The sequence below is a fragment of the Alternaria triticimaculans genome (assembly GCF_023758025.1).
Source record: "Alternaria triticimaculans strain BMP 0046 chromosome Unknown scaffold_11, whole genome shotgun sequence".
NCBI lineage: Eukaryota > Fungi > Ascomycota > Dothideomycetes > Pleosporales > Pleosporaceae > Alternaria > Alternaria triticimaculans.
Genome location: NW_026055968.1, coordinates 349,544 through 372,972, shown reverse-complemented (window position 1 = coordinate 372,972; position 23,429 = coordinate 349,544). Strand labels below are relative to the sequence as shown.

Genomic DNA, 23,429 nt, shown 5'->3' with positions numbered 1-23,429 from the left:
ATTGTTCGTAAGCCATGGTCCTAGGGCGGGATGGGTGTTGCTTTTAAGCAACATGTGCAGAGAGCTGCGCTGAAGATTGTATACCTAACCTTGGAGTTTTGGAAGAACCGAGGGTCAGCCTGCGCCCAGACGCCAGGGGTCTGGATGTGCTCTGATTGTCTTCGGCGGGTCGATTCTTCGGTACGCCCCGCCTTTTGCTTGCGACTATGTACTGCATTGTTCCTTCCCTAATTCCCTGTATATGTCTCTGCTTTCAGCGTTGTGCCTCAGTCGCAGAGAGCGTCGTTCGGACCGGCGGTGAAGGCCTCAGGCGAGGATCTCGGGGAAGCTGCGGCATTGCTCCGCAGTGATTGGATGTCGGTCCCAGCACCCTCAGTCTCGGTATGCATTGAACTTTTACTATGTTCAGCTATGCAGTCGGCATGAGCTTCGTATATATCTTGGTTGATTCAGACGGAATTGAAGATTTCTTCGTTCTGTTAAGGCTGGAGTGTCCAGTCAGATCAGTCGGGAAGCAGCGCGTCTTTGTCTGGTAAGCTCGGTAAGAACTGTCCCACTTCAGAAAAGGCGAGTACCTCTCGGTATTCCAGCTGTCTGTATGCACCATCGTAGATCACTTCAGGGCGTTCTGTTGTGGATCCAAGTGATGGTTATAGACGGCTACGCGTGGCACACGGTGACGTAGCCTTTGGAGTCATCCTATCTGCACAGCTTGCGAACCGACATCTGGGCATGTAAGTATCTAGGTAGAGTCAGTGATAATGAGTATTCATGATGACTAGAGAGGACGCCGTTATGAATGCACGAGGCAGAGATACGCGGTCGCGCCGTGGTCTCGGCGATGACTTGCCCGGCGAGACGTGCGCAAGCGTGACATGCCGGTATCGAGCTCGTGATCGCGACTACCGCGACCATCATTCCCGCCTCACTGTTCCTGCCCTTTGACACGTCCGACCCCAAAGACGCGACAACAACACACATTCACCGATCGACATCCTTACCAGGGTTCAAACAACCACAGTCTGCCAACAAAGCACACACCAGCTGCCAACGAACGCGCCCCTCATCCGCTATCGATAGCCCCGCCGCCTACCTCACGAGAGCTCTCACTGCGAGCTGCGTACTGCCGTATACAACTTGAAGACAAGCGGAAGACAAGGGAAGAGCAGCATCCTTTACAGGTCGCGATATCAGGAACGCCAAAATGAGTTCGCCAAAAAGACGTATTGAGACGGATGTATGTGGAGACCTTCACCCCGGTGGTTGCTGAGCAAAGGACAAGAGCTAACCGAGGCCTCTATCCAACCATACAGGTCATGAAGTATGTTGCGCATGGTTCCGGCTGTAAGAGAGAATGCTAACATGCGAACAGGATGTATGTCGACCAACTTACCGCCTCCTTCGCGCCACGCGCCTGGCAACCACATGGCGAACCCCGATAGCTGATTCAAGGCAGGCTCATGAGCGACTACGAGGTGACTCTGGTCAACGACAATAGTGAGTAACATGACACCCATTCCTGTCGGACACACAGCTAACATCCCGTAGTGTCAGTCCTTCCTACCATTCGAATCCGCATTCGCCGAAACGACGCTGACACACCACAGGCAAGAGTTCTACGTTAGGTTTAAGGGCCCAGTAGAAAGTAAGTTGCGCACGCGCCATGCGCATCATCATGTGCTAATCAAGGACAGCGCCATTCGAGGGCGGACTTTGGAAGATCCATGTCGAGTTGCCTGATCAGTATCCCTATAAGAGCCCTAGCATTGGCTTTGTGAACAGGATCTTCCACCCCAATATTGACGAACTGTACGAACTATACCTCTGTTTGGCTAATTTGGAGAATAACCGCTTACTTGTATAGCTCTGGCTCCGTCTGCCTCGACGTCATCAACCAAACATGGTCACCAATGTACGACATGATCAACATCTTCGAAGTCTTCCTTCCTCAACTCCTGCGATACCCAAACCCGACCGATCCTCTGAACGGCGAGGCCGCAGCCCTTCTTATGCGCGAACCTAAGAGCTACGAAGCCAAGGTGAAGGGTATGTGTACAAGGGTGAGTCGTGTGAGCCAGGCTAATGTACATCTAGAATACGTCCAGAAGTACGCCAACAAGGACACTGCCGAAGACTCCGACAAAGACGATGGCGATGACGACGAGATGAGCTCTGTCGGCAGCTACGAGTCAGGCGATGAAGATGAAGCGGCGGGCAATATGGAAGACATCTGAGGCAACCCTTCTTCGGGTGCTATCGGTCTCCTTTGTATTGTCCACGACCTTTCTTCTTCACTCTACTTCCATGGCTGGACGTTCACGGCGCTGATATGGCGCATATAAAGGCCACATTGCTACATATTCCCCTGACATGTGGCTGCTTTACGGTTTGGTTCTGGGATTGGATCTCTCTGTTGGCGTTTGTGTCTTGCTTTTGAACTCCATAGTAGGCTTGTGACTAGGATCATTTCCTTCGTCACTCTTGTGTAGGATTGGTCGGATGACCTTTTCGATCTTATAAGTTGAGGCCGATGTTAGAGGTACTGTATGCTATTACCTGACATTTCCTCTCACCACTCGTCTTTCTCAACTCTCACCTCAATTCTCTTCTCATATCCTTGTCTTAAGACTCTTTAACTCACTCACTCTACTCATTTGCTACTGCTTCCGTTATTTCGCACACAACACATGCAATAAGTATCGCACTCAACCCGTACCTGCCACATGAACGGATGTCTGCACGTGGGACAGTTCCTATATATTGCCGCGAACTACTTTTACTCTTTATTGGCTATTACACTCCCTTCCTACCGTATCTCAGGATATATACATGCTATCTGGATGTCCGCCGGCGTCTCACCGCTCCACGCTACCAGCCAACCGCCTCTCCTCACAGTGAAGGCGAATCACGTCCATATCAAGCTCTACCGCTTTCTTCCCCGCTCCTCGTCTTCTTCACCTCGAAACAGTTTTCGCCATGCGGGGGTGCAAAGTTCTCGTCGCCCGGCCCGAGCGCGTCCGCGTCCGTTTGTATATAAACACCCAATCGAGCCATCACAACAACACCTCGACGCGAACGACAATTTTTCACAGCGCACAACACGTTTACTGTGAGCATCAGCTATATACCAGGTCAGAGTACGGAGTTCCCCTTGCATACCCGGGATCTTCGTGGTTTGTGTGCTAAATTGATAGAGCGATAGGCAAGGTCAAGATGGTGTCTCACAACGAGGCAGCCAGTCGTCACGACAAGCGTGCCAGGGAACGTCCGGTACCCAACGCCAACACCGGAGTAGGTGTCACCAGCATTGGAGCTCCAACTAACTCAAGGCGCTCAACTGGGTACCTGGGTCGGAATGGCCGTCATGCTGACAGCAGCCGACGCAATTCGGCTCCGGGCACTGGTCTTCCTACTGTATCTCGCCCACAGAATGATCGTGGTCTCAACTATCATGGTAACCCAAACGCATCCTGTGGTCTACTGCTACTAGCTGCTAACACCAGTACCGGTGCCGTCCGCAACGAGGCCAGCCCTGAGCCTGACGACAACGCGTTCACTACGCCCACCAACCGTCGCATGGCCAAGTCCAGTCCCACTGGCTCGCCTCTCTCGTTCAGTGGCTCACGCCTGACGCGCCTTCTCCCCGACTCACAGCGCACGCCTTCTCCTATAGCACCCCTTGGCCGCGAGCCACCCGCTGCCATGACCATGTCCGCAAGCCCGATCCGCATGTTCAATCGCCCTAAGGGCAAGGGCAAATCGGTCGAAGAGCAGTACGTTCTGCCCAGTCCTCCCGGCTCTAACATCACGGTCCCCAAGCGAGACAGTTCCAGGAAGCGCTCGAACAAGTGGGCCGTCGACAGCGCTGACGACGATGCCGCCAAGCGAAAGCTCTCAAACCCGAACGCGATCGCTGTCGTCACTGGTCGAAAGATCTACAAACCTCGCCAGAAGCCTGTCTCAGAGCGCCCCATCCTCAGGATGCGCGGCGACAGGGAGCAGAGGTACCTGTGAAGAGCTAATCCAAGGGGAAAGGATGACGGGAGTCTCAACTAGACAAGAGCTGTGTGCTGGATCGCTGTTTGCTGGTTTCCGAGATGCGACGCGATCGATCCACAGTAAGTTTTTTCTTCCTACATGTCTCTCTTCAGCGTTCTGCCAGTCATTTTTCTACGCATGCGCTTTTCTTCGCTTTTTCAGTTCTATTCTGGGAGGTCAGCGGGGGTCGGTTGTATGTGCTGGTTATGGCGATGGTGGAATATGGATTGGTTCTGTTGCTTGTGAGTGGCGCTTCTCTTCGGTCAAACGGACAGAATATGGGGATGTTGATTAATGGGTCTCGGGGGCTTGGATCTGTGTCTTGTGCACAGGTTCTTATGACTTTTACGATGGCGTTACGGATGGGGGACTGAGATGGATGATACCCTTTGCCTTTTACTGGAGGAGCACTGGTGGATTTCCTAGGTTCGGATATGAGAGGTTCGGTCATACGTAGGCTACCTTGTGTGGCGATCTGCTTGGGCCGAGGGCTCCGAGTAGTATCAATCGAGACGTGAATCTCAAATCTTCTTCGTGGGTGTGATGTATGTGAGAGCGCCTTCCTTACGGGCTGCCAAGGCACTAATCCACATGTTACTCACGCAACTTCCGCCTTCCTCTTTCCTACCTCATTCACTCATCTCAAAACATCGGTACACAGTATTCCCCAAGCCATGCAAGGCCCACAGCAAGGCTCACAGTGTCGCTCCCATCACCGCGGCTCTGCCATGCACTCAATTCACGATTCGGCGGATGAACCACGCCCAACACCTTCATGACGTACCCCCACACGTCCTTCGCAACTCAATACCGCATATTCGATATGATAAGCGCAGTGCTCCAAGTCTGCCTCAGTGCGCCGGCAGAGTGGCGAGGTCGCTACCCCGCCTGCCCTGCATGCATATGTCCAAGATGGTGACTGCCATTAGCCGCTGGTTGGCAGAGCCATGCAGGCTCAATAAAGCCAACAGTTCACCGGTCAATATGCACGTTCGAATGGTTCTGTCGAGTTCTCCTCCCTTCTGCGCTGCCGAGTCGTTGCTGCGCCCATCAAAAGACCATGTTGTGTTTGACCATACTGGCGTTTCCTTCAGAATTTGAATTTCCAGTTTTCTGGCTCCCTCTAAGTTGGTTGAAGCAATCTCTCTGAATAACTTTTCGCCTTCAATCATGGCGGAGATCTTTGGTACTATAGCAGCAGCGGTCACCCTGGGCCCGGTCATTCTCCAATTCGGCCGCGTACTCCGTGACGGAGCCAGATCAGTCAAATTTGCGCGACGCGAACTCGAAGAATTAGTCAACGAGATGAGCATATTCACAGCTCTCTCTTACGAATTCTACAACGCCTGCTCGACCAGAAAGAAACAGACAAAACTTGTCCTGTCAGCCCAGAAACGTTTAGCCGAATGGACTGAAGCAGCTATAGAAGATTTTGAGCAACTATCATACACTGTGGACGCACTGTCTACAGATCCTATCTACCAGCATACCGCTTACCAAGTCGCCCGCGCCCATTACGATTGGTACCGTAGCAAGAGCTATCTAGAATACCTACGTGCCTCACTTAGCGTAGCGAGACAAAGCATGAACGGCTTTACGAATGTCTGCAATATGGAATTGCTAGACGAACAACTTGTGTACCTCAAGTCAGTACTCACTACTCAACAAAGAAGGGAGATAGAACAAGAATTTGGCATGCCGGTGGAGAAGCGCACAAAGGTCATACAAAGCATCAGGTATAGTTGAAGGCCGCATCAGATAGCCAATGATGCTGACTTTAAACAGAGACGGACGCGAACTCCAGCAGGTCGAACTACTTGAAAACCTCAGAGAAGCTTCGATTAAGGTCTCAACATTCGAGAAGCAGAACCAACGTGCTAAGCCGGCTGAGCAGACCACACAACTACTGGCATTCTCGGAGTCGGTGACTAAATACGTTGATCGAATTCTACCTCTAGACAAAGATGGCAATAGACCACCTCGTTCATCACCGCGTTCCAGGAAGGGATCTAGCTCACCCCGTCACGACTCATCGCAGACATCTCAATCCACTGCTACTATTCGAACACAATCCACGCAGCCTTCGTACCAGGGTGCGTCAGCGGTAGAATCTCCTCCAACATCTCCTGAGCCCCAGAGCAGCCCGCAAGGATATGTTCCTTCGGAATGGGGGCCGCATATGGATCTATCCATCCTGACTGACAGAATGCATCTCGAGCGATTCAAGCCGCTCAGGCTCACAGAGCCGCTCAAGCCCATCAGTGATAGAACGAAAGGGAGAACGGGTCCAGGTCCAGTCACGCAACAAACGCGAAGCAGCAGCAAGACCTTATTATCTCCATTGAACCTACGTCGCGAGATGGGCGAAAGCAACCCCACAGAGCCCAGTACGCAACCTATAAAGGATATTAGCGCAAGGACCCATTTCCAGCCCGTCACTGTGGAAGAGATTGAGGAAGACTCAAAAGATGAGGCTTCCGAAGACGGCGAACCAACACATGAGCAAGCTAGGAAGGCTGGACCGAGCATATGGCAGGCTACTGGTGCGTTTGGGGGAGATATGCCAAGGGGTCTGCGTATACGACGGCAGAGGAGTCGGTCACCTTGGAAACCTTAGTAGGAGATTGTACACACCGCAAGCGTTTGCACAACTACGAGCATGTCGGTCTGGGGCGAGGAATGAGTCAAGGAAGACCTAGTGAAAAGAGGCAGTTGTGGATGCAAGAACACGTGAATGTTTCAATCAAGATGTATGCGATGATGTATCCAATTCTTCATATCCAGACTGATCCATTGACCATACAACCCGTTCTGTAAGCTTCCAGTGACCGAGCTAATGGATCTTCATCCATATCCCTATCCTTCCAGCGAAACCAACTCGAACCCAAAGAGAGGGCGAGTCGAGGTCTCGAGCCGAAAGAACTGAGATATGAATACCGAGCCAGATGCCGAGCGACTGGCAGTCTACAAGAAAAGCCATAATGCCAAAGAAGGAGAAGAGGACTAACCAACAAGGTAAGGAAAGGAAAACATCCAACCACCGTTCCCATACCCAAAACAGAGAAGAAAGAAACGCCGATACCCAATGCCCGATACCAATGCAATCCCCTCAATCAGCCCATATTCAAAAGAAACACCCTAATGCAACACACCCTAATTTTCATCAAACAGAATACTCAAAACACCCTCTTCTCATCCACGCTCTCTCAATGCACACTAGCCCTCCACCCCTCCAGCGCATTAAAACTAACATCCCCCTCCATACTCTCCTCCCCAAACCCTTCCCAAGGAAGTTCATGCGTCTCATCCCCACTCTCCTCCGCCCCGTGATCCTGTTGCGCGGTGCTCCGCCTCAACTCCACACTCTCATCCTCATCCTCATCAACAAAGCTGCGAATCGTAACCTTCTTCGCCTTCTTCTTTCCACCAGTAGTTACCGATTTCACCGTGTTTGCGTCGTCTTGCTCTTCTTGCTCAGACTGTTGGACAAGGACTTCTTGTGTAAGGTCGTCGAACTCCGCTTCGGTGAGCTCATCTGCTTTTTGGCCTTCGAGCACGTCGTGCAAGCGGTAGATCTGCATGTCTAGCCATTCAAGACGGCGGTGCAGGTCTTGGATTGAGGCGTTGAGGGCGTCGCGGCGGCGCTTGCCCAGACTGGGGTCGTGCTGCTCGAGGAGGGCGCCTTGGACGGCGAGCTCGGCCCAGAGGTGGACGCGCTCGTCTTTGAGGCCTTTGACGACGAGGGCGAGGGCTTCGCGCGGGGACTGTGCGGGACGGAGGGTTGCGTCGGGTTCGTCGGCTGTGCGCGTGGATACAGAGACGAGTTTGGGGACGCGCAGGGGGCCGGTGGCTGTGGTGTAGCCTTCGCGGCGGCAGACGGTGCAGTTGTCGTTGTCGTGGTCTTTGTTGATGGGTTTGCGGGAGGTGGTGGTGCTGAGCTTGATGTCGGGGAGGATGAAGGCGGATGTCATTTCGGTGGGAGCGCTGCGGCGCCTGCGACTGGTGTTGCTGAGCATGGACGCGTCGATGGCTGACTGCTTTGTTTGAGTGGCTTCAGCATCGGCGTCCAAGTTCGACAGGTTGCCAGTGTCTTCCTCGAAGTGGGTGTTGGTGGTGCGCTGAGTGGTGTCCTTGAGTGACGATTTGCGTACAAGGGAGGGTCGTCGTTCGCTCTTAGCAGAAGCGACTGACCTGACAGTGTCCTCGCGAGTTTGGCGCTGCGATCGAACGGTATCCTCGCGGACTGGCTCTTCGGTTCTAGCGGATGAAGCACCATGGCGCTCAGCAGCTCGCTGTTCTTCCAGAGATCGTCGAAGCCTAGCAATCTCTTCCTGAGGGAAGAAGCTCAACTCTGTCAGACTCAGGTCGGCAGGAGGCTGAACGGTTGTGGTCTGCCTCGTTAAAGTGGGGTTTCGTGAGATGCGAAGAGTTGCGCGAGGCGCAAGAGACAGATCGGTCGTCGACTCCACATCACTCTCGGCGCGGGCGTGTTTGTCAGCGGGAACAGGTGCCGACACACTACGGGTTGAGAATCGCGAATGTCCGGTGAACGACTTCCGCGGGCTCTCTTGGTTTGGTACTCCAGCGACCTTGCTGTTGCGGACTTCCTGCTGGACACGATTCCTGATACGCGTACGAGTGTCTTCGCGGCGATAGTTAGGCTTGCGGTGCAGAGTGTCATCAAAGATGTGGTCCGTATCCCTAGTTCTTGAAACGGGGCCAGTGGTATCGTCAAGGTGCTGTTCGCTGTCCCTAGCCCTTCGAGCATTCTCACGCTGACGGATCTTTCGCTGCAACTCCGCCTCTTTCCTGGCCCACTCCTCATTCTCCTCATCTTGCTGAGCTTGCAGCTCGCGAAGCTCGTTTCGAAGGTTCTCGTTGTCCAGACGCATAGCTTCGTTTGTACGCTCTTGTGTCATATCCTCGAAGTGTCGGATGGTGTCGTCGCGTCGGCCAACCTGAGCTCGCAACGAAGCTTCTTGTCGAGACCAGCGCTGAGCCTCCTCTTCGCGCTTTGCCTTGAATTCTGCCAATTGAGCCTTGAGCGACTCGTGGTCGGACTTCAAACGGGCATACTCAGCATGCTCTTGACGCGCCTTTCGCAGTTCCATATCCCTACGAGTCAATTGCTGGGTGTTCTCGTCCTGTTGAGCGCGTACGCGAGCCAACTCGGCATGTAGGTTGGCGTTCTCCCTCTGGGTGGCGTTTGCGGCTTGGTCGAACTGCTGACGAAGCTGAGTTGTCTCCTCGCGGTGGTGTGACTGGTCTTGTTCGAGTTGTTCGCGAAGGTTATCAATCTCCTGGCGGAGCTGCTCGTTCTCGTGACTTAAAGCGTTCTTCTCGGTCTTCAGTTCCTCGCAGGTCTGGTATGCAACGCCCAGCTGGTTCGCCATGTTGTCGCGTTCGGTGCTTAGGCGTTTCTTCTCGATTTCGAGTACGGCGAATTTGCGGTCGGCGCGATCAAGCTTGGTTCGGAGGGTTTGTACTGTTGCGTCAAGACCTAGCCGTTGTCAGTACAGTCATACCCTTCTACATTTTACAGAAACTTACGCGTCTTCTCGACCTTCCAGCCGCTCTTTCCGCCAGCATCAGAGTCCTGCGCGCTGTCGCTTCGTCGCAACTTTTCTTGAGCTTGTGTAGTCGCTCTAAGCTCAATCAGCTCCAGTTCCTGCTCGTCCATCTTCTTGTCCTTCTCCTCACGCTCACGCTCCATGTCTGCGATTTTCTCCTGTAGCTGCTGGAGGGCAGCGAAGATGGCCTTCTCTTCGTCGGGTATGGGCGCGCCATCAATTGGAATATGCGATGGGCGGCGACCACCGTATGGAGGAACAGCGAAGCGTGATCTTGAGGGTGCGGTCTTGGAAAAGACTGGTGTGCCATCGTCGAAGACGCCAGAGACAAGCTCGGTAAGGTTGGGGATGTCGGGCAGAATAAAAGACTGCGCAGTCGCGTTCTGTGCTGTGGTCGGCCTGGAGCGAGACGTAGCTTTTGATTGTGGCGGGTCGACATTGCCGTCGGTTTGAAGGGAGGTCTGTCGGCTCCTGTTACCCCAGCGCGTGTTCTTGGCCGAGTCCATGGTCAGTGTTGGTGGTCGGTGCTCCATAAACGATGACTCGTCTTCCGATAGCTTCGCGTGCAGCTGTGCGAGAGAAGTACGCTTGCGATCTTCCTTCGTAGAGAGGGCGGGGGAGTTGCGCTTGCTTGCAGGACGCGGTGATGCAGTATCAAGGTCGTTCCGTGAGGCGCGTCGGATTGCCGCGTCGCGTCGAAGGCTACCAGTCTCTGCTTGGTATGACTTGCGCGACCGGTTGGTGGGGGGTGTGATGTCGTAAAGGCTGTTAAACTGAGAGCTCATCTTGCTGGGAGTACCGCGGTTGCTGCGGTTACCTCGTGCCTGTTCGACGGCCATGCTTTCCTCGTCGGATATGCTGTGGTCAAAGTCGACGAACTCCTTGTTTACCATGGACGTGTCCGGCTGGACCTGCTGCGAGCGGAATGGTGCCCACGTGTTCATCTTCTTGGCTGTTGACCGAATGTGGGGGTATGCTGGGAGTGTGTTGGTGTCTTCGCCAATGTTGTGCTGTGTGGACATGAGAATGTCCGGGTCGTCAAAGAACTGAGACGTGTTCGTGCCGAAGCCCGAGCGCTGCGTGGGATTCGAGTCGCTTGGTGGTGGTGACGGCGAGGTGATATTCCTGGGGCTGTGGCTGAGGCTGCGTGATAGTTCTCGAATAGCGCGCGCTTTCCCGTCACTTGTGGGAGGAGACGACTGCATGTCGAAATTGTGAGGCTGCGGCGGGCAGCTTGTGGAGGGTCGCGTCGCGTGGTAAACACGTGAATAGGGTGTAAGAAAGATACTTCGTAAAGACTACTGAAGTTATATCATTACCTCCAAGAATAATTCCAGCCCAAGTATGATGGGGTGTCTTGGGGCGCGTTGTAGTGGAAAGTGCGATGAGTGTTGAAGACGAAGCGGGTCAGCGTGTTTACTCCAAAACAAAGCTAACGAACCCTGGCCCCACCCAGCCACCGACGCCCGTCATAACGTGCGCGGCGCGTCGAGCAACTCGAATTGAAAGGCACTGCGCCCAACTGCGACGTTCAGAAGTATTGTTATGATGATTTCGTTACTTTGTGTCAATGCTATAGAGGTATCATAAATCAGATCTGTCACAACCATACTCCGTTCCCAAACATCCGTTACATGCCATCCCATGCAACACTTCGACCTGCGCAAAGTCGATTCCATCTCCACAGAACACCCACCACCATCATGTGTGCCAGCAGAAGTATCACTGAGCGTCCCAACCCACCCAAGTCGACTGGTCTCCCCCTGAAGGATATACCCGCATGCAAAAAGTCGAGTGATGCTATGCACAACAACGGGTACAGGACGCGTGAATCCGCCGCAAACGGCTGACAAGGCGACAGCAAACTATAAGCCTTTGCGCAGAACAGCAAAGTCTTGGTAGTGCTAATGGCAGCGGGGTTCCTTGACAGTCTGTACAGTCTTGATGATGCACTCGCAGGTGGCGGTGGAGGGAGCATGAGACGCTGTGGCGATGGCGTTCTCCCTCCAGAAGGGGGCGGCGGAAACTCCAATTTTCTCCGCAAGATCACCGCCCCGTCCTCAGAAGACTGCCTCCTCATCGGCTGCGGACGTGGCGGACTAGGCGATCGGTCCATGACAGTTGCGCTGAGATGCGATCGACCTGGCCGTGTGTAGTTGATCGAAGTACGCTTTTTGTTACCTTGGTTAGGTGACGGGCTGGGCGTGTCGGCTCGCGATATGCGAGGACTGAACTCATCTAGACCCGATGGACCCGCATATGCGTTGTACTCGTCGAATACCAGTGGTGATTTCAGGACATTCAGGATTTCCTCTGCACCTGGGCGTTCATCGGGGTTGATGGCAAGGAGCGTCTTCAGCGATCTGTATAGCTTTTCAGGCAAGTCTGAGCGAACCCGCTGTTCGTCGTCGATACCAGCCCAAGTCGAGATCTCCGCCCTCAGCTGATCTAGGTCCTCGTTGTCCTCATCGATACCGTCCGCGTTTCGGTATGGCAGTCGTGCAAAACACATGAAGTAGACGATCATGCCGAGCGAAAAGATGTCAGACTTGGTTGTGAAGTTGCCAAAAGCACCTCCAGGTCGCTCTTGACGAAGCACTTCGGGGGCGCAGTATGAGATGGTTCCAGTTGCTCCTGTCGAATTTCTCGCTGTGTTCGCGGACTGCACTTCGCCGAAATCGCTGACTAGAACTTTGATCTTGCGGCCAGTACGATGGAGCAAGCAGTTGCTAGGCTTCAGGTCTCGATGTATGTAGCCGTTGGCATGAAGGTGACTCAAGCCGGATGTGATGTCCTTGAAGAACGATATGATCTCTTCAAAGTGCATGCGACGCGGTCCATGCACGTCCTCTGGATCTTCCAGCTGGCCCTTGGACCTCCTCCTGAGTCGCTCCTTCATCTGCTCCTTGGTTACAGATGTCTTCATAGAGTCTAGAATATAGTCGTGGAGGTCGCCAGCATTGCAGTACTGTTGCAGTATGAACGCGCACGGTACACTTGGGCCAAAGCTGGATATCTGGTAGTCCTCCAGCCATACATGTCGGTATGAAACCAAATTCTCGTGCGACAGGGTCTGAAGTAGTTGCACTTCAATCAGCACCTTCTCCAGCCATTCGTGATCGTCGCCGACTGGCACGCGCTTGCATGCGAACTTGCCCAGGTGCACGCCGTCCAGGATATGCTGCACCAGCAAGACCACACCCTTGCCTCCTCTGCCCAGCTCCCGCTCTTCTATGAAGAAGTCCTTGAAGTAGTTGGGACTAAAGGCTCTGGCAGATATACCCTGGCTTCTAGCGGGCTGGATCGGTGTGCTTCCCACAAACTCAGAACCTTCTGGCGGCTCGAAGCTGCCCATGCGCAAAGGGGCAGGCGCGAGTTGTTTATGTGGTGATGAGGGTCGCGATCCCTCTGTTGACCCTGGCTGACTCCGGCGCAGCATTTGGAAGTATGCGGGATTGACGAAGCCATTTTCGGTGGGTATGCCAGGCGCAGTATGTTCCTCCGCGTCGCTGTCGTGTTCGTCATGGGGTGATGGTTCGCGGTAGGATCGGTGACAGTATGGACATGACGTAGAGCCGATATCAGTCGCGTGGGAGGCATCGCGGAGGGAGAGTTGTTTTGAGCGCTGGTCATAGACGACAACAGCAGAACCATGACGCCTGTGATGTTCGTTAGCACCGTGTCATTGTTGTCGCATGGTATATCCTCATAGGAACCTACAGCACAATCTCCCGCGACTCAGCTGGGGCGTAGGGAATCAGCGACATGTTTTGGTGCGACTTGCGACCGTCGGCCCTGTCGTATGGTTGTCGGCTTGGGAAGAGCGCGCAACGTCTTTGACAGCGGTCTGCAGCGTGTCGCCCACGTAAACAACCGAGCTGACGTAACTGCCTTCAGTATGGAAAATGTGAATGTGATATGTGCGGTCGTACCACCTCGTGCGGTGCGGGGAAGCTACAAAGGCGCGGTATAGGCAGGGACCTTAGTCGATAGCCCACAGCGGATAGCAGAAGGGGTAGCGAACGGCCTCGCGACTGTCTTGTAGAAGTGGCATGACCGTGTTCCTCAGGTAGCGCTGACTGTTGTCATGGTGTCGTGTGTTGTTTGGACGGCGCGCAGGTTTTGGTGGGGAGAGTGGAACGGCAAGGGCGTCCCAGCTGGCAAGGGTCTGTCACCGTCTCATAGCAAGTGCATACCAACAATGACTGGCCAGACTCATCATTATTTTCAGGTGCTCTACCTAGGCAGTCTCCAGGCTATCAGTAAACCGGATCCATGCACGGTTTCATCCCCCTCCCACCTCATACATGAGAAACCTGAACAGGTCTGCAGACTACATCAAACCAAAAACTTGTAATGTATGTGGCCCAATGTCAACGTAGACTCCAGAGTGTTCAGTCTTTTCTTAGATTGGCGTGCTCCTGTCTCCTACAAATGGCTCTTGACCAACATGCCACCCTCCCAGACCTCGCCCTTCTCCAGCCTCTGCCAGCCGTCCACGGCACCGATCTCGACGCAGACCATGTTCTTGTAGCCGTCGTCGGGTGAGAAGTCGCCCATGGCCTTGGCCTTCTCGATCCACGGGTTCCAGGTGACAGTGTCCTTGACATTGTCGCGGATGACGTCAAAGCGAGGCTTGCCGTCCTCGGTAATCGATGTGGTGTCCTGCTTGATGTCCTTGTAGACGCGATCTGTCTCGCCGGTGATCTTGAGCTGGTTGTCGTTCTGGGTGTGGGTAGAGGCGTTGAGGACCTTGTCGACGTACTCGGTGCCAGACAGGCCGGTGATGGCGATCTTGGACACGTCCTGAATCCTGAAGTAGGTGTGGAGCAGGAACTGGAACTCGAAGCTCTCTTCGCCCTCGTTGCGGACGGTGAGAACGGCTTGTAGGCTGTCCTTGCTCAGTGTGACACTGTATACGAGGCCAAAGTCCAGTGGCCATGCCTTGCGCGACTCCTCGCTGAGCGACTGGCGGTCGAGGCCAAAGTCGAGCTTGACCGAGTTGGAGTCGAGAGCATCCTCCGCAGTCGACTTGCCCATGTACTCCCAGCGCGATCCACGCGCGAAACCGTGTTGTGGAAGCGACGAAGTGGCGTGTCCCTCTTTGGGGGGAGGACCGAAGACGGGGAATACGACGGGGATACCACCGCGTACAGGCTTCTTGCCAGTGAGATCGGCCGCGTCGCTCAACCAGAGGTTCTCAGTCTTTCCGCCGCTGCTCTTCCAGCTAGTAACAGTGGCTCCAAAGAGCAGTACCTCGACGCTCTCGCCAGATGGCAGTCTCGCGACGACCTTCTGGCTGCCACCCTCTCCGACGATGTCGACCTGGGGGCCGGGTGCAGACGCGGTAGGCGCGTTCAGCGCTGAGGGACGGTTCGCACGGTCGACCATGATGACGATGTGTTGTTGCTGTAGCTCGAGGTGATGGTGGGGTATCTATTGTATAACTCGAAGCGGCTTGTTTGCGGGTTTGATTGATTGCTCGAACTGCAATTGGGAATTAGATGGTGGAATGGCAGGAAATCAATTGGGGACAGCTCACACTAATGGCAGCAGGCGGTATGGAGCTACTTGGTCTAGAAGGGAGGTGCTCGCAACGAGAGCCCTGGGGTGAGGGGCAACAGCTCATTGCCCCACCAACACCTGCCAGCATCCACGCATCACCCACCACCACTGAAACACATAGCTTGTTTCATCTCGACTCTCTTACAGCCCGCTTAGCTGCTCCGTCTGAACATTATTGGGTCTTCCGCCCTCTCGGTGCATATACTTCCATGCCGGCGATGCAGATCCAACAGAAAGGTGCATCTTCGCCTGCATATCTGGCGAACAACGGCCCGCGGTGCCCGGTTTGCCGGTAAAAGCTGGTGAACATTATGGCCTTGCTCCTTCACCTGTACATCCGAATATAGCCTGAAGACATCTAAGTTCTCACCTGACGGCAAGAAAAGACTGCCCAGTCCCAACATGTACCCCGTTTCAGGTGAACTTGTAGTGTCCAAGGTTCCTTTTAGGCTCATTCCGGTCGATCCTGAGATGGATATACGATACTCCGCTTGGCTCATTGGCAGCGGCGTCAAGCTGTATTGACGGTATGACAAGTATTCGGGACTCTCCTGTCGTTCGTGTCGATACCGTCACAACAAGTCAGCGTATCCTTGATACGTCTGAACTCAATGTTCATTTGATTGACTTCATCAAATCAAAAGCAAAAAACTACCTTGTGTTACCTATGGCCGGCAGAGGTTCAGGGTAGCTCAACAGTCATCATGCACGGGACCGCCATTAGTGATGTGCAGCCAAAATAACGAAAGCTCCCCGTTTTCTGATCTGCTGAACCCAGACTTGTTCTATAACTACAAAAATAGTCGTCAATGAGCTACCAGCTCTACAAGGTTGGCGTCGGCCCGAGTAGCGTGCCATGGCTGCTGGGCCTAATTGGTGCGCCCAGCGGCTTCCCCCACTTCAACACCACAGCTAAGCCACCGCTAACGACCCGTAGAGTCTAGACAGAGCTGAAAACGCGTGGCTGACGGATCGCCCGCTGTCGTGCTATATGAGATGATGCCCCGCTTCCCTAGCTCAAAATGCTGCACATCTCTGATCCCCCCGGCATAGACCCGCTATGGTTGGGACTGATCTAGTGCGAACGATACATTTACGAGACTGTTTGAAAGAGAAGTACAGGAGTTGGAAATGCCTTCCAAGGGTGTAAGATGTTTCACCTACATCGCGGTGGATGGAGTCGAGGTTGAGTACACGGTACCAAAGGGCAATGTCAAAAGAGGCGACCAACACCAGTTCCTCCACGATCATCTCGAAGTAGAGTCATCCAACTTACCCCATTTCAAGTTCACCGGAAACTTCGAATTCATCGTTCGCCAGGATGACCGCGAGCTCACAAAACAATGGGTCGCAATCAATAGCATGACTGGCAAATTAGAAGACGGCTCAATGGTCAACATGGAACAAACACCCAGCATCTTCGCCAACGACCTCATCATCTCCTACGGATTCTACGACGCCGGCCCAGGTCTAGCCGAGTTACCAAAACAACACCAATGCTACGTCACCGTCACAAAGAACTATGAGAACTGGATGCGCGACATCATCCCCCAAGGATCCGACAAGTCCAACCGCCCCTTCCACAAAATGGTCCTCCCCTCCGCCCACGACATCGGCATGAACAACATGTCAAGCAGTCTCTCGCTCCTCAAAAACGCCGGCACAGGCATCATAAAAGAAGTCCTGGGCCGCAGTCTCCCCCACGCCCTCACCATCATCAACAAAGTCGGCGACGGCGCCATAAACCGGATCGCACCAGATATCATCCGCGCACTAGCCATAACGCAAAAAGATACCCTCGACACCATCCTCAAGATCGGGGCGCGCTACTTCGAGTTCCGCCCCGCGAAATGCCACCGTCAGATGCAGAAAGTCAGTCCCCTGGATGATACATGGTATTTCCAACACGGCGCTATACCAGGGATGCCATATCGCGTGTTACTGGACCACATCACGCGTTTCCTAGTCGACCACAAAGACGAAATCATCGTTGTGCACAACCGATGGGATGGCGTGCCAGGTGACTGCCCCCGACCTAACGACGACGAGTTGCGAGATGCGCTCAACGATATCCTGCGCGATAAAGATTTAAAAGCGGGGAACCAGGAGGATATGATGCACAAAACCATTCACGACCTCCGCGAGTCAAATACCCGGCTCATCATCCTCAAAGACTGCGGCCAGGTCTCGAATTACGACGACGCTGCAAATGCTACGCTAACGGGTGATTCGATGGTGGAGAAACTGTCTTCTATGTGTGAGGACCCGCCTAGAGGTCATCCCATCACTTTACTGCAGTGTCAAGCCACAGCAACGAATATCAGGGATGTGATTATTGCTAGTGTGCTTGATTCGGATGTTAGTACCAGTCCGATACTAGCGACGAAACCGGTGTGTGATCATAAGATTCTGCCGTTGTTGAAGGGGGAGGTGGGGAGGAAGTTGATGGGGGAAGAGGGGGTTGTTGTGATACTTAATGATTTCTTTGATGGGGCGACGGCGGATGTGGCGGTGGGGTTGTGTAGGGAGAGGTTGGGGTAGACGGAGTGTAAGAGACGGGCGATGAGTGAGATGTGATGCAGCAGGAAGATCGATATCGTTATTACATTATTACGTGGTAAACTACGAGACAACATCTACGTCAGACTATACCTTGGAGCTAATTCTCACTCCCTAAGCACCCCCATGTTCCCCCGGCGTAAAATCCGTCCTCCCCAAATCCCTATTCCCCTGCACCACGAAATCGTGATCTTTTGTCAGCGAATCCAGGAACTTATCATCGACGTTAAGATGATTCCTAACAATCTGCCTCGGCGTAATCCCCAACCACTGATTAACACTAACATCGCTATACTGACCACTCTGCAACACCTCCAGATAAACCAGCGTCTCGTTCCCCGTATTCTCAAGATAATGCGCATTAGGCACAGGCACATACCCGACATCCCCAGCCGTAAAGTCGAATGTGCGGGATGCAGCGGGTGCTTCGTAGACGGTGAGGCGGGCGGAGCCGGCGATGAAGTAGGACCATTCGTCTGAAGTGGTGTGCCAGTGCATTTCGCGCATGGCGCCGGGTTCGACGGTTATGAGGGCCGCGGAGAAGGTGGATGCGATGGGGAAGGTGGAGGGGTCGAGGATCTTGATGGTGCCGCCGGGGACGCGGGCGGGGGCTTGCTGGCTCCAGTGGTAGGAGTATGCGCCTTCTTTTGGTATCACGCCCGCGGGGCCCGTTACGTTCTGCTCTGAGATGTTCTTCGGTGCGGGGGTACCGGGGAAGATCCATAATTGTTCTTGAGGCATGTTCTGCACTGTTTTGACCGACGTGCGAAAGTTCTTGGCTATAACCGACTCGGGGTTCCGCAGCATGAGCTCGGAGAGGAGGAAGGTGTTTTCTTCGCTGAAGGAGCCGTCGTTGAAGATGAGAAGGAATTCGCAGCCGTTTTCGAAGGCTTGGATGGAGTGTGGGATTCCTGGGGGGAAGAACCAGACGTCGCCTTCTTGGACGTCGTCGACGAAGGTTTGGCCCGCTTCGTTCATGGAGGCGATGCGAACGCTGCCGTTTAGCCTGGGGGTTGTTTGGTTAGCTTTGTTAGGTGGTTGGGTTGGAGGAGGGGTGTACATGTATGCCCATTCTCCTTGCTTGTGCCAGTGGAGCTCGCGGTAGGCATGGGGGCTTAGTCGCATGTTTGTTCCTGCCATGGCGACGGAAGATGGTAGTTGATCGGTGTTTTGCGATCGCGCCCATCCCGCGCCTGCAAGGCCGTGGCGGTTGTGACTGAGAGCGAATGGCCATTTCGCATTGCTTACCTCTCCCATATCGGAGCCGGGAGGGGCGTAGATGTCGCTATTTAGACGATCGTAGGCTGGAGTACTACAATGAGATATCAGTCACAGTACCAATATTAGGCATGGCCATGAACTTACCGTGGACCAGGTTCAGTTGGTCCTGTAGTACCTCCGCGGATGGGTTGGGGGTTCTTCACATTCGTGAGATCGATGTACAATCCCAAATCCTCGTCCTCTGATTGCCCAGGTGCGAGTTCGAAGTCCTCAGGTGGGATAACTGTAGACTGCATGTCTACTGGGTTCGAAGGGTTGTACCCTTGTAAATCATCGGAACCGCGCAACGAGCCTGATGCCGAAGAAGGTAGTGGCATGTTCAGGACTTGCGAGGGATCGACAGGGCCTGGTACTGATGAGCCGCCAGAGACTCCTGACGCCTGAGGTGCAGGTGCAGGTAGGCCATTGGCAAGACCTGCCAGGGAGTAGAGGAACGCAGCGGATGAGAAATAGAGCATTTTGGAAAGGAATTGCTCGTTGCAGTGCTGACTCACCGTGCAACTGCAGAATAGATGGACGGCTTACCCTCCTTTTTATACTCAACGGGGCGACAGTAAAATCGTACCACCCCAATGCCTTCACCACTAACTCCACCAGGCATACGTCACTTGAAGCGACATCATGACTATTGAGAATAGTAAAGTGACGGGTACGCAGCCCTGGCATGCATGCGGCGATGAACGGTATCGTGCATGAGATATTCGATCAAGCTTGCCCATTCTGGCTATATTATCTTGTCTATAGCTGGGGTTGTGGCTTTTCCGGGGGATGTCCACCAACTGCCGGCGGCCTAGTGATTCAACGTTGACTGAAGATTGGCTGCGGAGCATGAGGCTGACCACGAGTTCACGACAGGGGTCTGATTTGCTCGGATCTTGAATTATCCCCATCTTGTTGATCGTGACGGTGGTGACCGCGTAATGCTCTCAGTCTTGCATCATTGTCTTTCTTCGGAGACGGACTCGGTACCTACCTAGGCATTGTGGTTAGTGGTTTTGAAAAAATCGAAGTTGATGCTGTCTTTGCTCTTCGAATTTGTAACTTTGAGCAATGGTGACTTTGCAGTCACCATCGAGCTTCTGAGCTGACTGTGTTAGCTTACTCACAGTTCGTCTTCAGTAGTCTGATCTGTTATTCCCGAAGCGCTCCCATGCACACCGCGCGTTTTTTATGTAGTGCCGGAACGAGCCGGGACCAGAGTCCATCGCGGGAGGCAACAACAAGGACCTGTGATGAGACCTCAATATTGACCAACAGTGTAGCTGAAAATGAAGGCAGGTGCGGCGGTAGGACTTGACTCTGCATTCCTCAACATAGGGCGGCTGCGCATATCTGATGGACCCCATCGCATAGAAGGTGCGAAAGCAGACGAATAATGAATAGACACCGGCACTCACACCCGTACTGGGTGGAGATGAGATGGCGTGTCAAGCTTTGCGGAGAAGGCTTGATTTGTGGCTACGGGGAAGCAGCGGGATCACGCTACGTCATCACGTGGCTCATTCCGGCTAGCGCGATGCTCAGCTCTCCTCCCACCTGGGCAAACCTCAGTCGCGACAACTCTGTCTTCACTCCGGTCCGCATGCAAATGCACTCACAACAGTCAAACAAGAAAAATACAGCGCCACAACTCTCTCCGCAAATCCAACTTCCGTATTGCACTGCCTAGTATGCCCGAGCCTCGGCGATATCCAGCTAACGCGTCTCGATCGCGTGGTCCATCACACCTCACACCTACAATCTCCTCCGTCTGACCAGGTACTTATATGCATATTCGATATAGCACACATCTCACGATACTACATCTCGCTCGAAGCAGAGCTTAGCCCGCCTCCGAACCTCCAGCTCTGAGTCGTGCCCCTCACAAGCTCAGCGCCGACAGCGCGAACACGCCAACTCTTCCACCCTTCGTCCAGGCCTTCCACAATCTTCGTCAAATACACCTTGTGCATCGAAAGTGCAGTGACTTAGGTCGACGCGAGTGTGGGCCAGTGCTAGCAGACACTTTTTATCTCTTTCGAGGGCGATGTATGGAGTCAGCCCTGCTGACAGGCAGATGCAGTAAATCCATCAACCGGTTCTCCGCATCGTTCCTCGGTCGGGTCAGAGTTATACCATCGCGAACAGTGACCTTCTTTTCGCGACGTTGATCACGGCTCATCTCGGGGTTCGATGAGCGTACCCAGACGCGTCCCTGGATGGGGACAAGACCGGGTTCATTATTTTGTATCAAGTTACAGGGCATGCCTGATTCTTGATCACAAAGTTCATCCTCAACTGCCGAATAGTCGGCGAGAATGCCAGGCGGAACTTGGATGCTAGACTTGATAGCACCCATGAAGGCCTTTTTCTTCAAGAATGCCTTGAGAAATTTAGGAGAAGGTGTCATGACCTTGTTCTTCTTCTTTAGGAACGCCTCAAGGAACCTGGGAGAAGGCGCATTGGCTACCGCGTCAGCGTCGTCATCTACCTCCTCGTCGCGAGTTCCACGGATATGCTCCATGAGACCCCTTGACACACGAGCTGGGGCGTTCGATACAGAAGCGTTGTCTTTGGCCATTGTTTGAGTCGCTGGAATGCTGCCGGGCGTACGCTGAACTCGTGGATTCCCGCCAGCAGGAGAAGTCTTGCTTTTCAGCTCAACAACCGAATCGCGACGTTTCCGCTCCAGCGCAGCCAAAGTAGGAACACGGCGCCCCGCAAGTAGTGGGCGCGCAAATTCTCCTGGCTCTTCGTGTGCTTCACAGCCTGGTTCGCGGCTGTCTTGATACTCCACGAGCGCGTCGTACGGCTCGCGACATTCCTCGTCGAAGTCGTCGTGAGCGATGATGTCGCTAACTGGAAGACGCCACAGCCGAATCCAGCGTTCAGACTTTGCCGTCCAATCCACTGGGCTGTCATGGAGGTCGTCGTAGAATTGATGCTCTTTAGGAACCTCCTTGAGTTCAGCACGCGATGCTGGGTACTCTGGCGATCTATAGTTTAGAGTGGCATCGTCTTCCTCGGTCAAAAAGTATGCGGCTCTATTAGGACGTCGCCGTGAGCGAACGTGCCTCATGTGGTATCGGACAATGGCTTCAATGCCGCGGATGCCCATCTTCTGCTCCCACCACAATTTCTTCGCCTTCAGGTACTCTGGATTGTCGCCAAAGTCATCCTCGGGATTGAGCAGCCCCTGTTCGCGCAGTGCCTCGCTGTCAAACTTGTGTTCATGGTTTAAGTCATTCCAGAGTCCAACAATCATGTCTTCTTCGAGACCCTTCCGATCTCCAAGGATACTGCCGGCCGCATACTCATGGGAATCGTTTGCGACTAGATGATCGTAGTGTTCCGGGTGGGCGCGTAGCTTCTCCAGTCTATTCAGGACGCCTTGGACGAATCCGTCGTTTTCGCCTGGAAGATTGTGAAGATATTCCCACTCTGCTTTTGGTACGTCGTCTAGTGGTACCCCTCCCTCAAAACACGGCCGGTCACAGTTAGGGATTGGCGTAGCCCGTTGGATCTGCTCATCGTCTTCCTGGTACTCGGCGAGCGCGCGAGCTGCTTCGATACCCTTTTGGCAGGAGGAATATACCATCGGGTCCTCTGGTAGGTCTTTGCGCACTTTCATCGTCTCGTAGATGATTTTGCGCTGATTACCGGAACGAACTAGTCCGACAACGACACGTTCTTCTCCGAGAGGCAACGGAATCTCGTCAAAGTCTTCGTTCCACACCGCTGGGAACTGCCGAGGATACTCAAAACAACCCATGTTCAGGCGAGGCTCTTCCTCATCCACAACAGGTTCGAATTTCCTTGCGAGAAGATGCAAGTGTGGCTTGTGTTTGGACACATCGCATGCTAGGTCTAAGAAGTGCTGTTGGACCTCGTCGCTGACTTTGTCACCATGGAAAGCTGGATGGCCCGTCTGGTGTTTCGTATACGCATCATGGAACAATGCCATGATCATTTGGCCACCATCGGGTGTCTCGGCACTGAAGTAAGCGAGGGTGTATGCCATGATAGACAGCTCTTCGCATTCAACGCCCATTTCTTCGAGAATCCCGTGGGTATACTTGTAGTCTTCGTACTCACCCTCATAGTCGAAATCGGAGTTCAGAGAGGACGAGACCATGTCGTTCAGCAAGCCAAAGTCACTGTCATCTGCTTTTGGATGAGTGACCAAATTTTCGACTCCGCGGAACTTTGGGCCGAGCGACTTGATGTAAACTGGATTCTCGCGGTCTTCATCTTTGTCGTCTTCAGTCATGTAGGCATGGACCTTCGAAGACGCAGAGGTATGTGACACGTTTGCGATGTGTGAAGAGGTTGAGAGCATACCCTCGAAAGATGATGGTGCTGTGACCACTATAGTGGGCGGAAAGACCTTGTTGCGTGACTGCATAGTACGACTGCGGTGATTTAGCATTTGATCTG

General features: G+C 53.6%; 7 protein-coding genes across 7 annotated transcripts; 4 read left to right on the top strand and 3 right to left on the bottom strand.

Annotated features, from left to right (window-relative positions):
• Positions 1-1,316: 1,316 nt before the first annotated feature.
• UBC8 (Ubiquitin-conjugating enzyme E2 8) lies at positions 1,317-2,234 on the top strand (the record flags this gene model as incomplete). Its single annotated transcript, XM_049367920.1, has 6 exons — positions 1,317-1,321; positions 1,373-1,379; positions 1,549-1,645; positions 1,695-1,809; positions 1,865-2,046; positions 2,095-2,234. 6 exons carry the CDS (start codon positions 1,317-1,319, stop codon positions 2,232-2,234), a joined length of 546 nt encoding a protein of 181 aa, XP_049220241.1.
• Positions 2,235-3,355: 1,121 nt separating this feature from the next.
• Positions 3,356-4,014, top strand: J4E78_007312 (uncharacterized protein; the record flags this gene model as incomplete). The annotated part of the gene is made up of 2 exons (XM_049367919.1): positions 3,356-3,361; positions 3,430-4,014. 2 exons carry the CDS (start codon positions 3,356-3,358, stop codon positions 4,012-4,014), a joined length of 591 nt encoding a protein of 196 aa, XP_049220240.1.
• A 1,194-nt stretch (positions 4,015-5,208) lies between these two features.
• J4E78_007311 (uncharacterized protein) lies at positions 5,209-6,655 on the top strand (the record flags this gene model as incomplete). The annotated part of the gene is made up of 2 exons (XM_049367918.1): positions 5,209-5,774; positions 5,824-6,655. The coding sequence occupies 2 exons, from the start codon at positions 5,209-5,211 to the stop codon at positions 6,653-6,655; spliced, it is 1,398 nt and encodes a 465-aa protein (XP_049220239.1).
• A 589-nt stretch (positions 6,656-7,244) lies between these two features.
• J4E78_007310 (uncharacterized protein) lies at positions 7,245-14,999 on the bottom strand (the record flags this gene model as incomplete). Its single annotated transcript, XM_049367917.1, has 4 exons — positions 7,245-9,538; positions 9,589-10,733; positions 11,468-13,267; positions 14,041-14,999. 4 exons carry the CDS (start codon positions 14,997-14,999, stop codon positions 7,245-7,247), a joined length of 6,198 nt encoding a protein of 2,065 aa, XP_049220238.1.
• A 1,305-nt stretch (positions 15,000-16,304) lies between these two features.
• Positions 16,305-17,714, top strand: J4E78_007309 (uncharacterized protein; the record flags this gene model as incomplete). The annotated part of the gene is made up of 1 exon (XM_049367916.1): positions 16,305-17,714. The coding sequence occupies one exon, from the start codon at positions 16,305-16,307 to the stop codon at positions 17,712-17,714; it is 1,410 nt and encodes a 469-aa protein (XP_049220237.1).
• A 132-nt stretch (positions 17,715-17,846) lies between these two features.
• On the bottom strand, positions 17,847-19,471 carry J4E78_007308 (uncharacterized protein; the record flags this gene model as incomplete). The annotated part of the gene is made up of 3 exons (XM_049367915.1): positions 17,847-18,738; positions 18,793-19,044; positions 19,098-19,471. The coding sequence occupies 3 exons, from the start codon at positions 19,469-19,471 to the stop codon at positions 17,847-17,849; spliced, it is 1,518 nt and encodes a 505-aa protein (XP_049220236.1).
• Positions 19,472-21,021: 1,550 nt separating this feature from the next.
• Positions 21,022-23,397, bottom strand: J4E78_007307 (uncharacterized protein; the record flags this gene model as incomplete). The annotated part of the gene is made up of 1 exon (XM_049367914.1): positions 21,022-23,397. The coding sequence occupies one exon, from the start codon at positions 23,395-23,397 to the stop codon at positions 21,022-21,024; it is 2,376 nt and encodes a 791-aa protein (XP_049220235.1).
• Between the last annotated feature and the right edge of the window lie 32 nt (positions 23,398-23,429).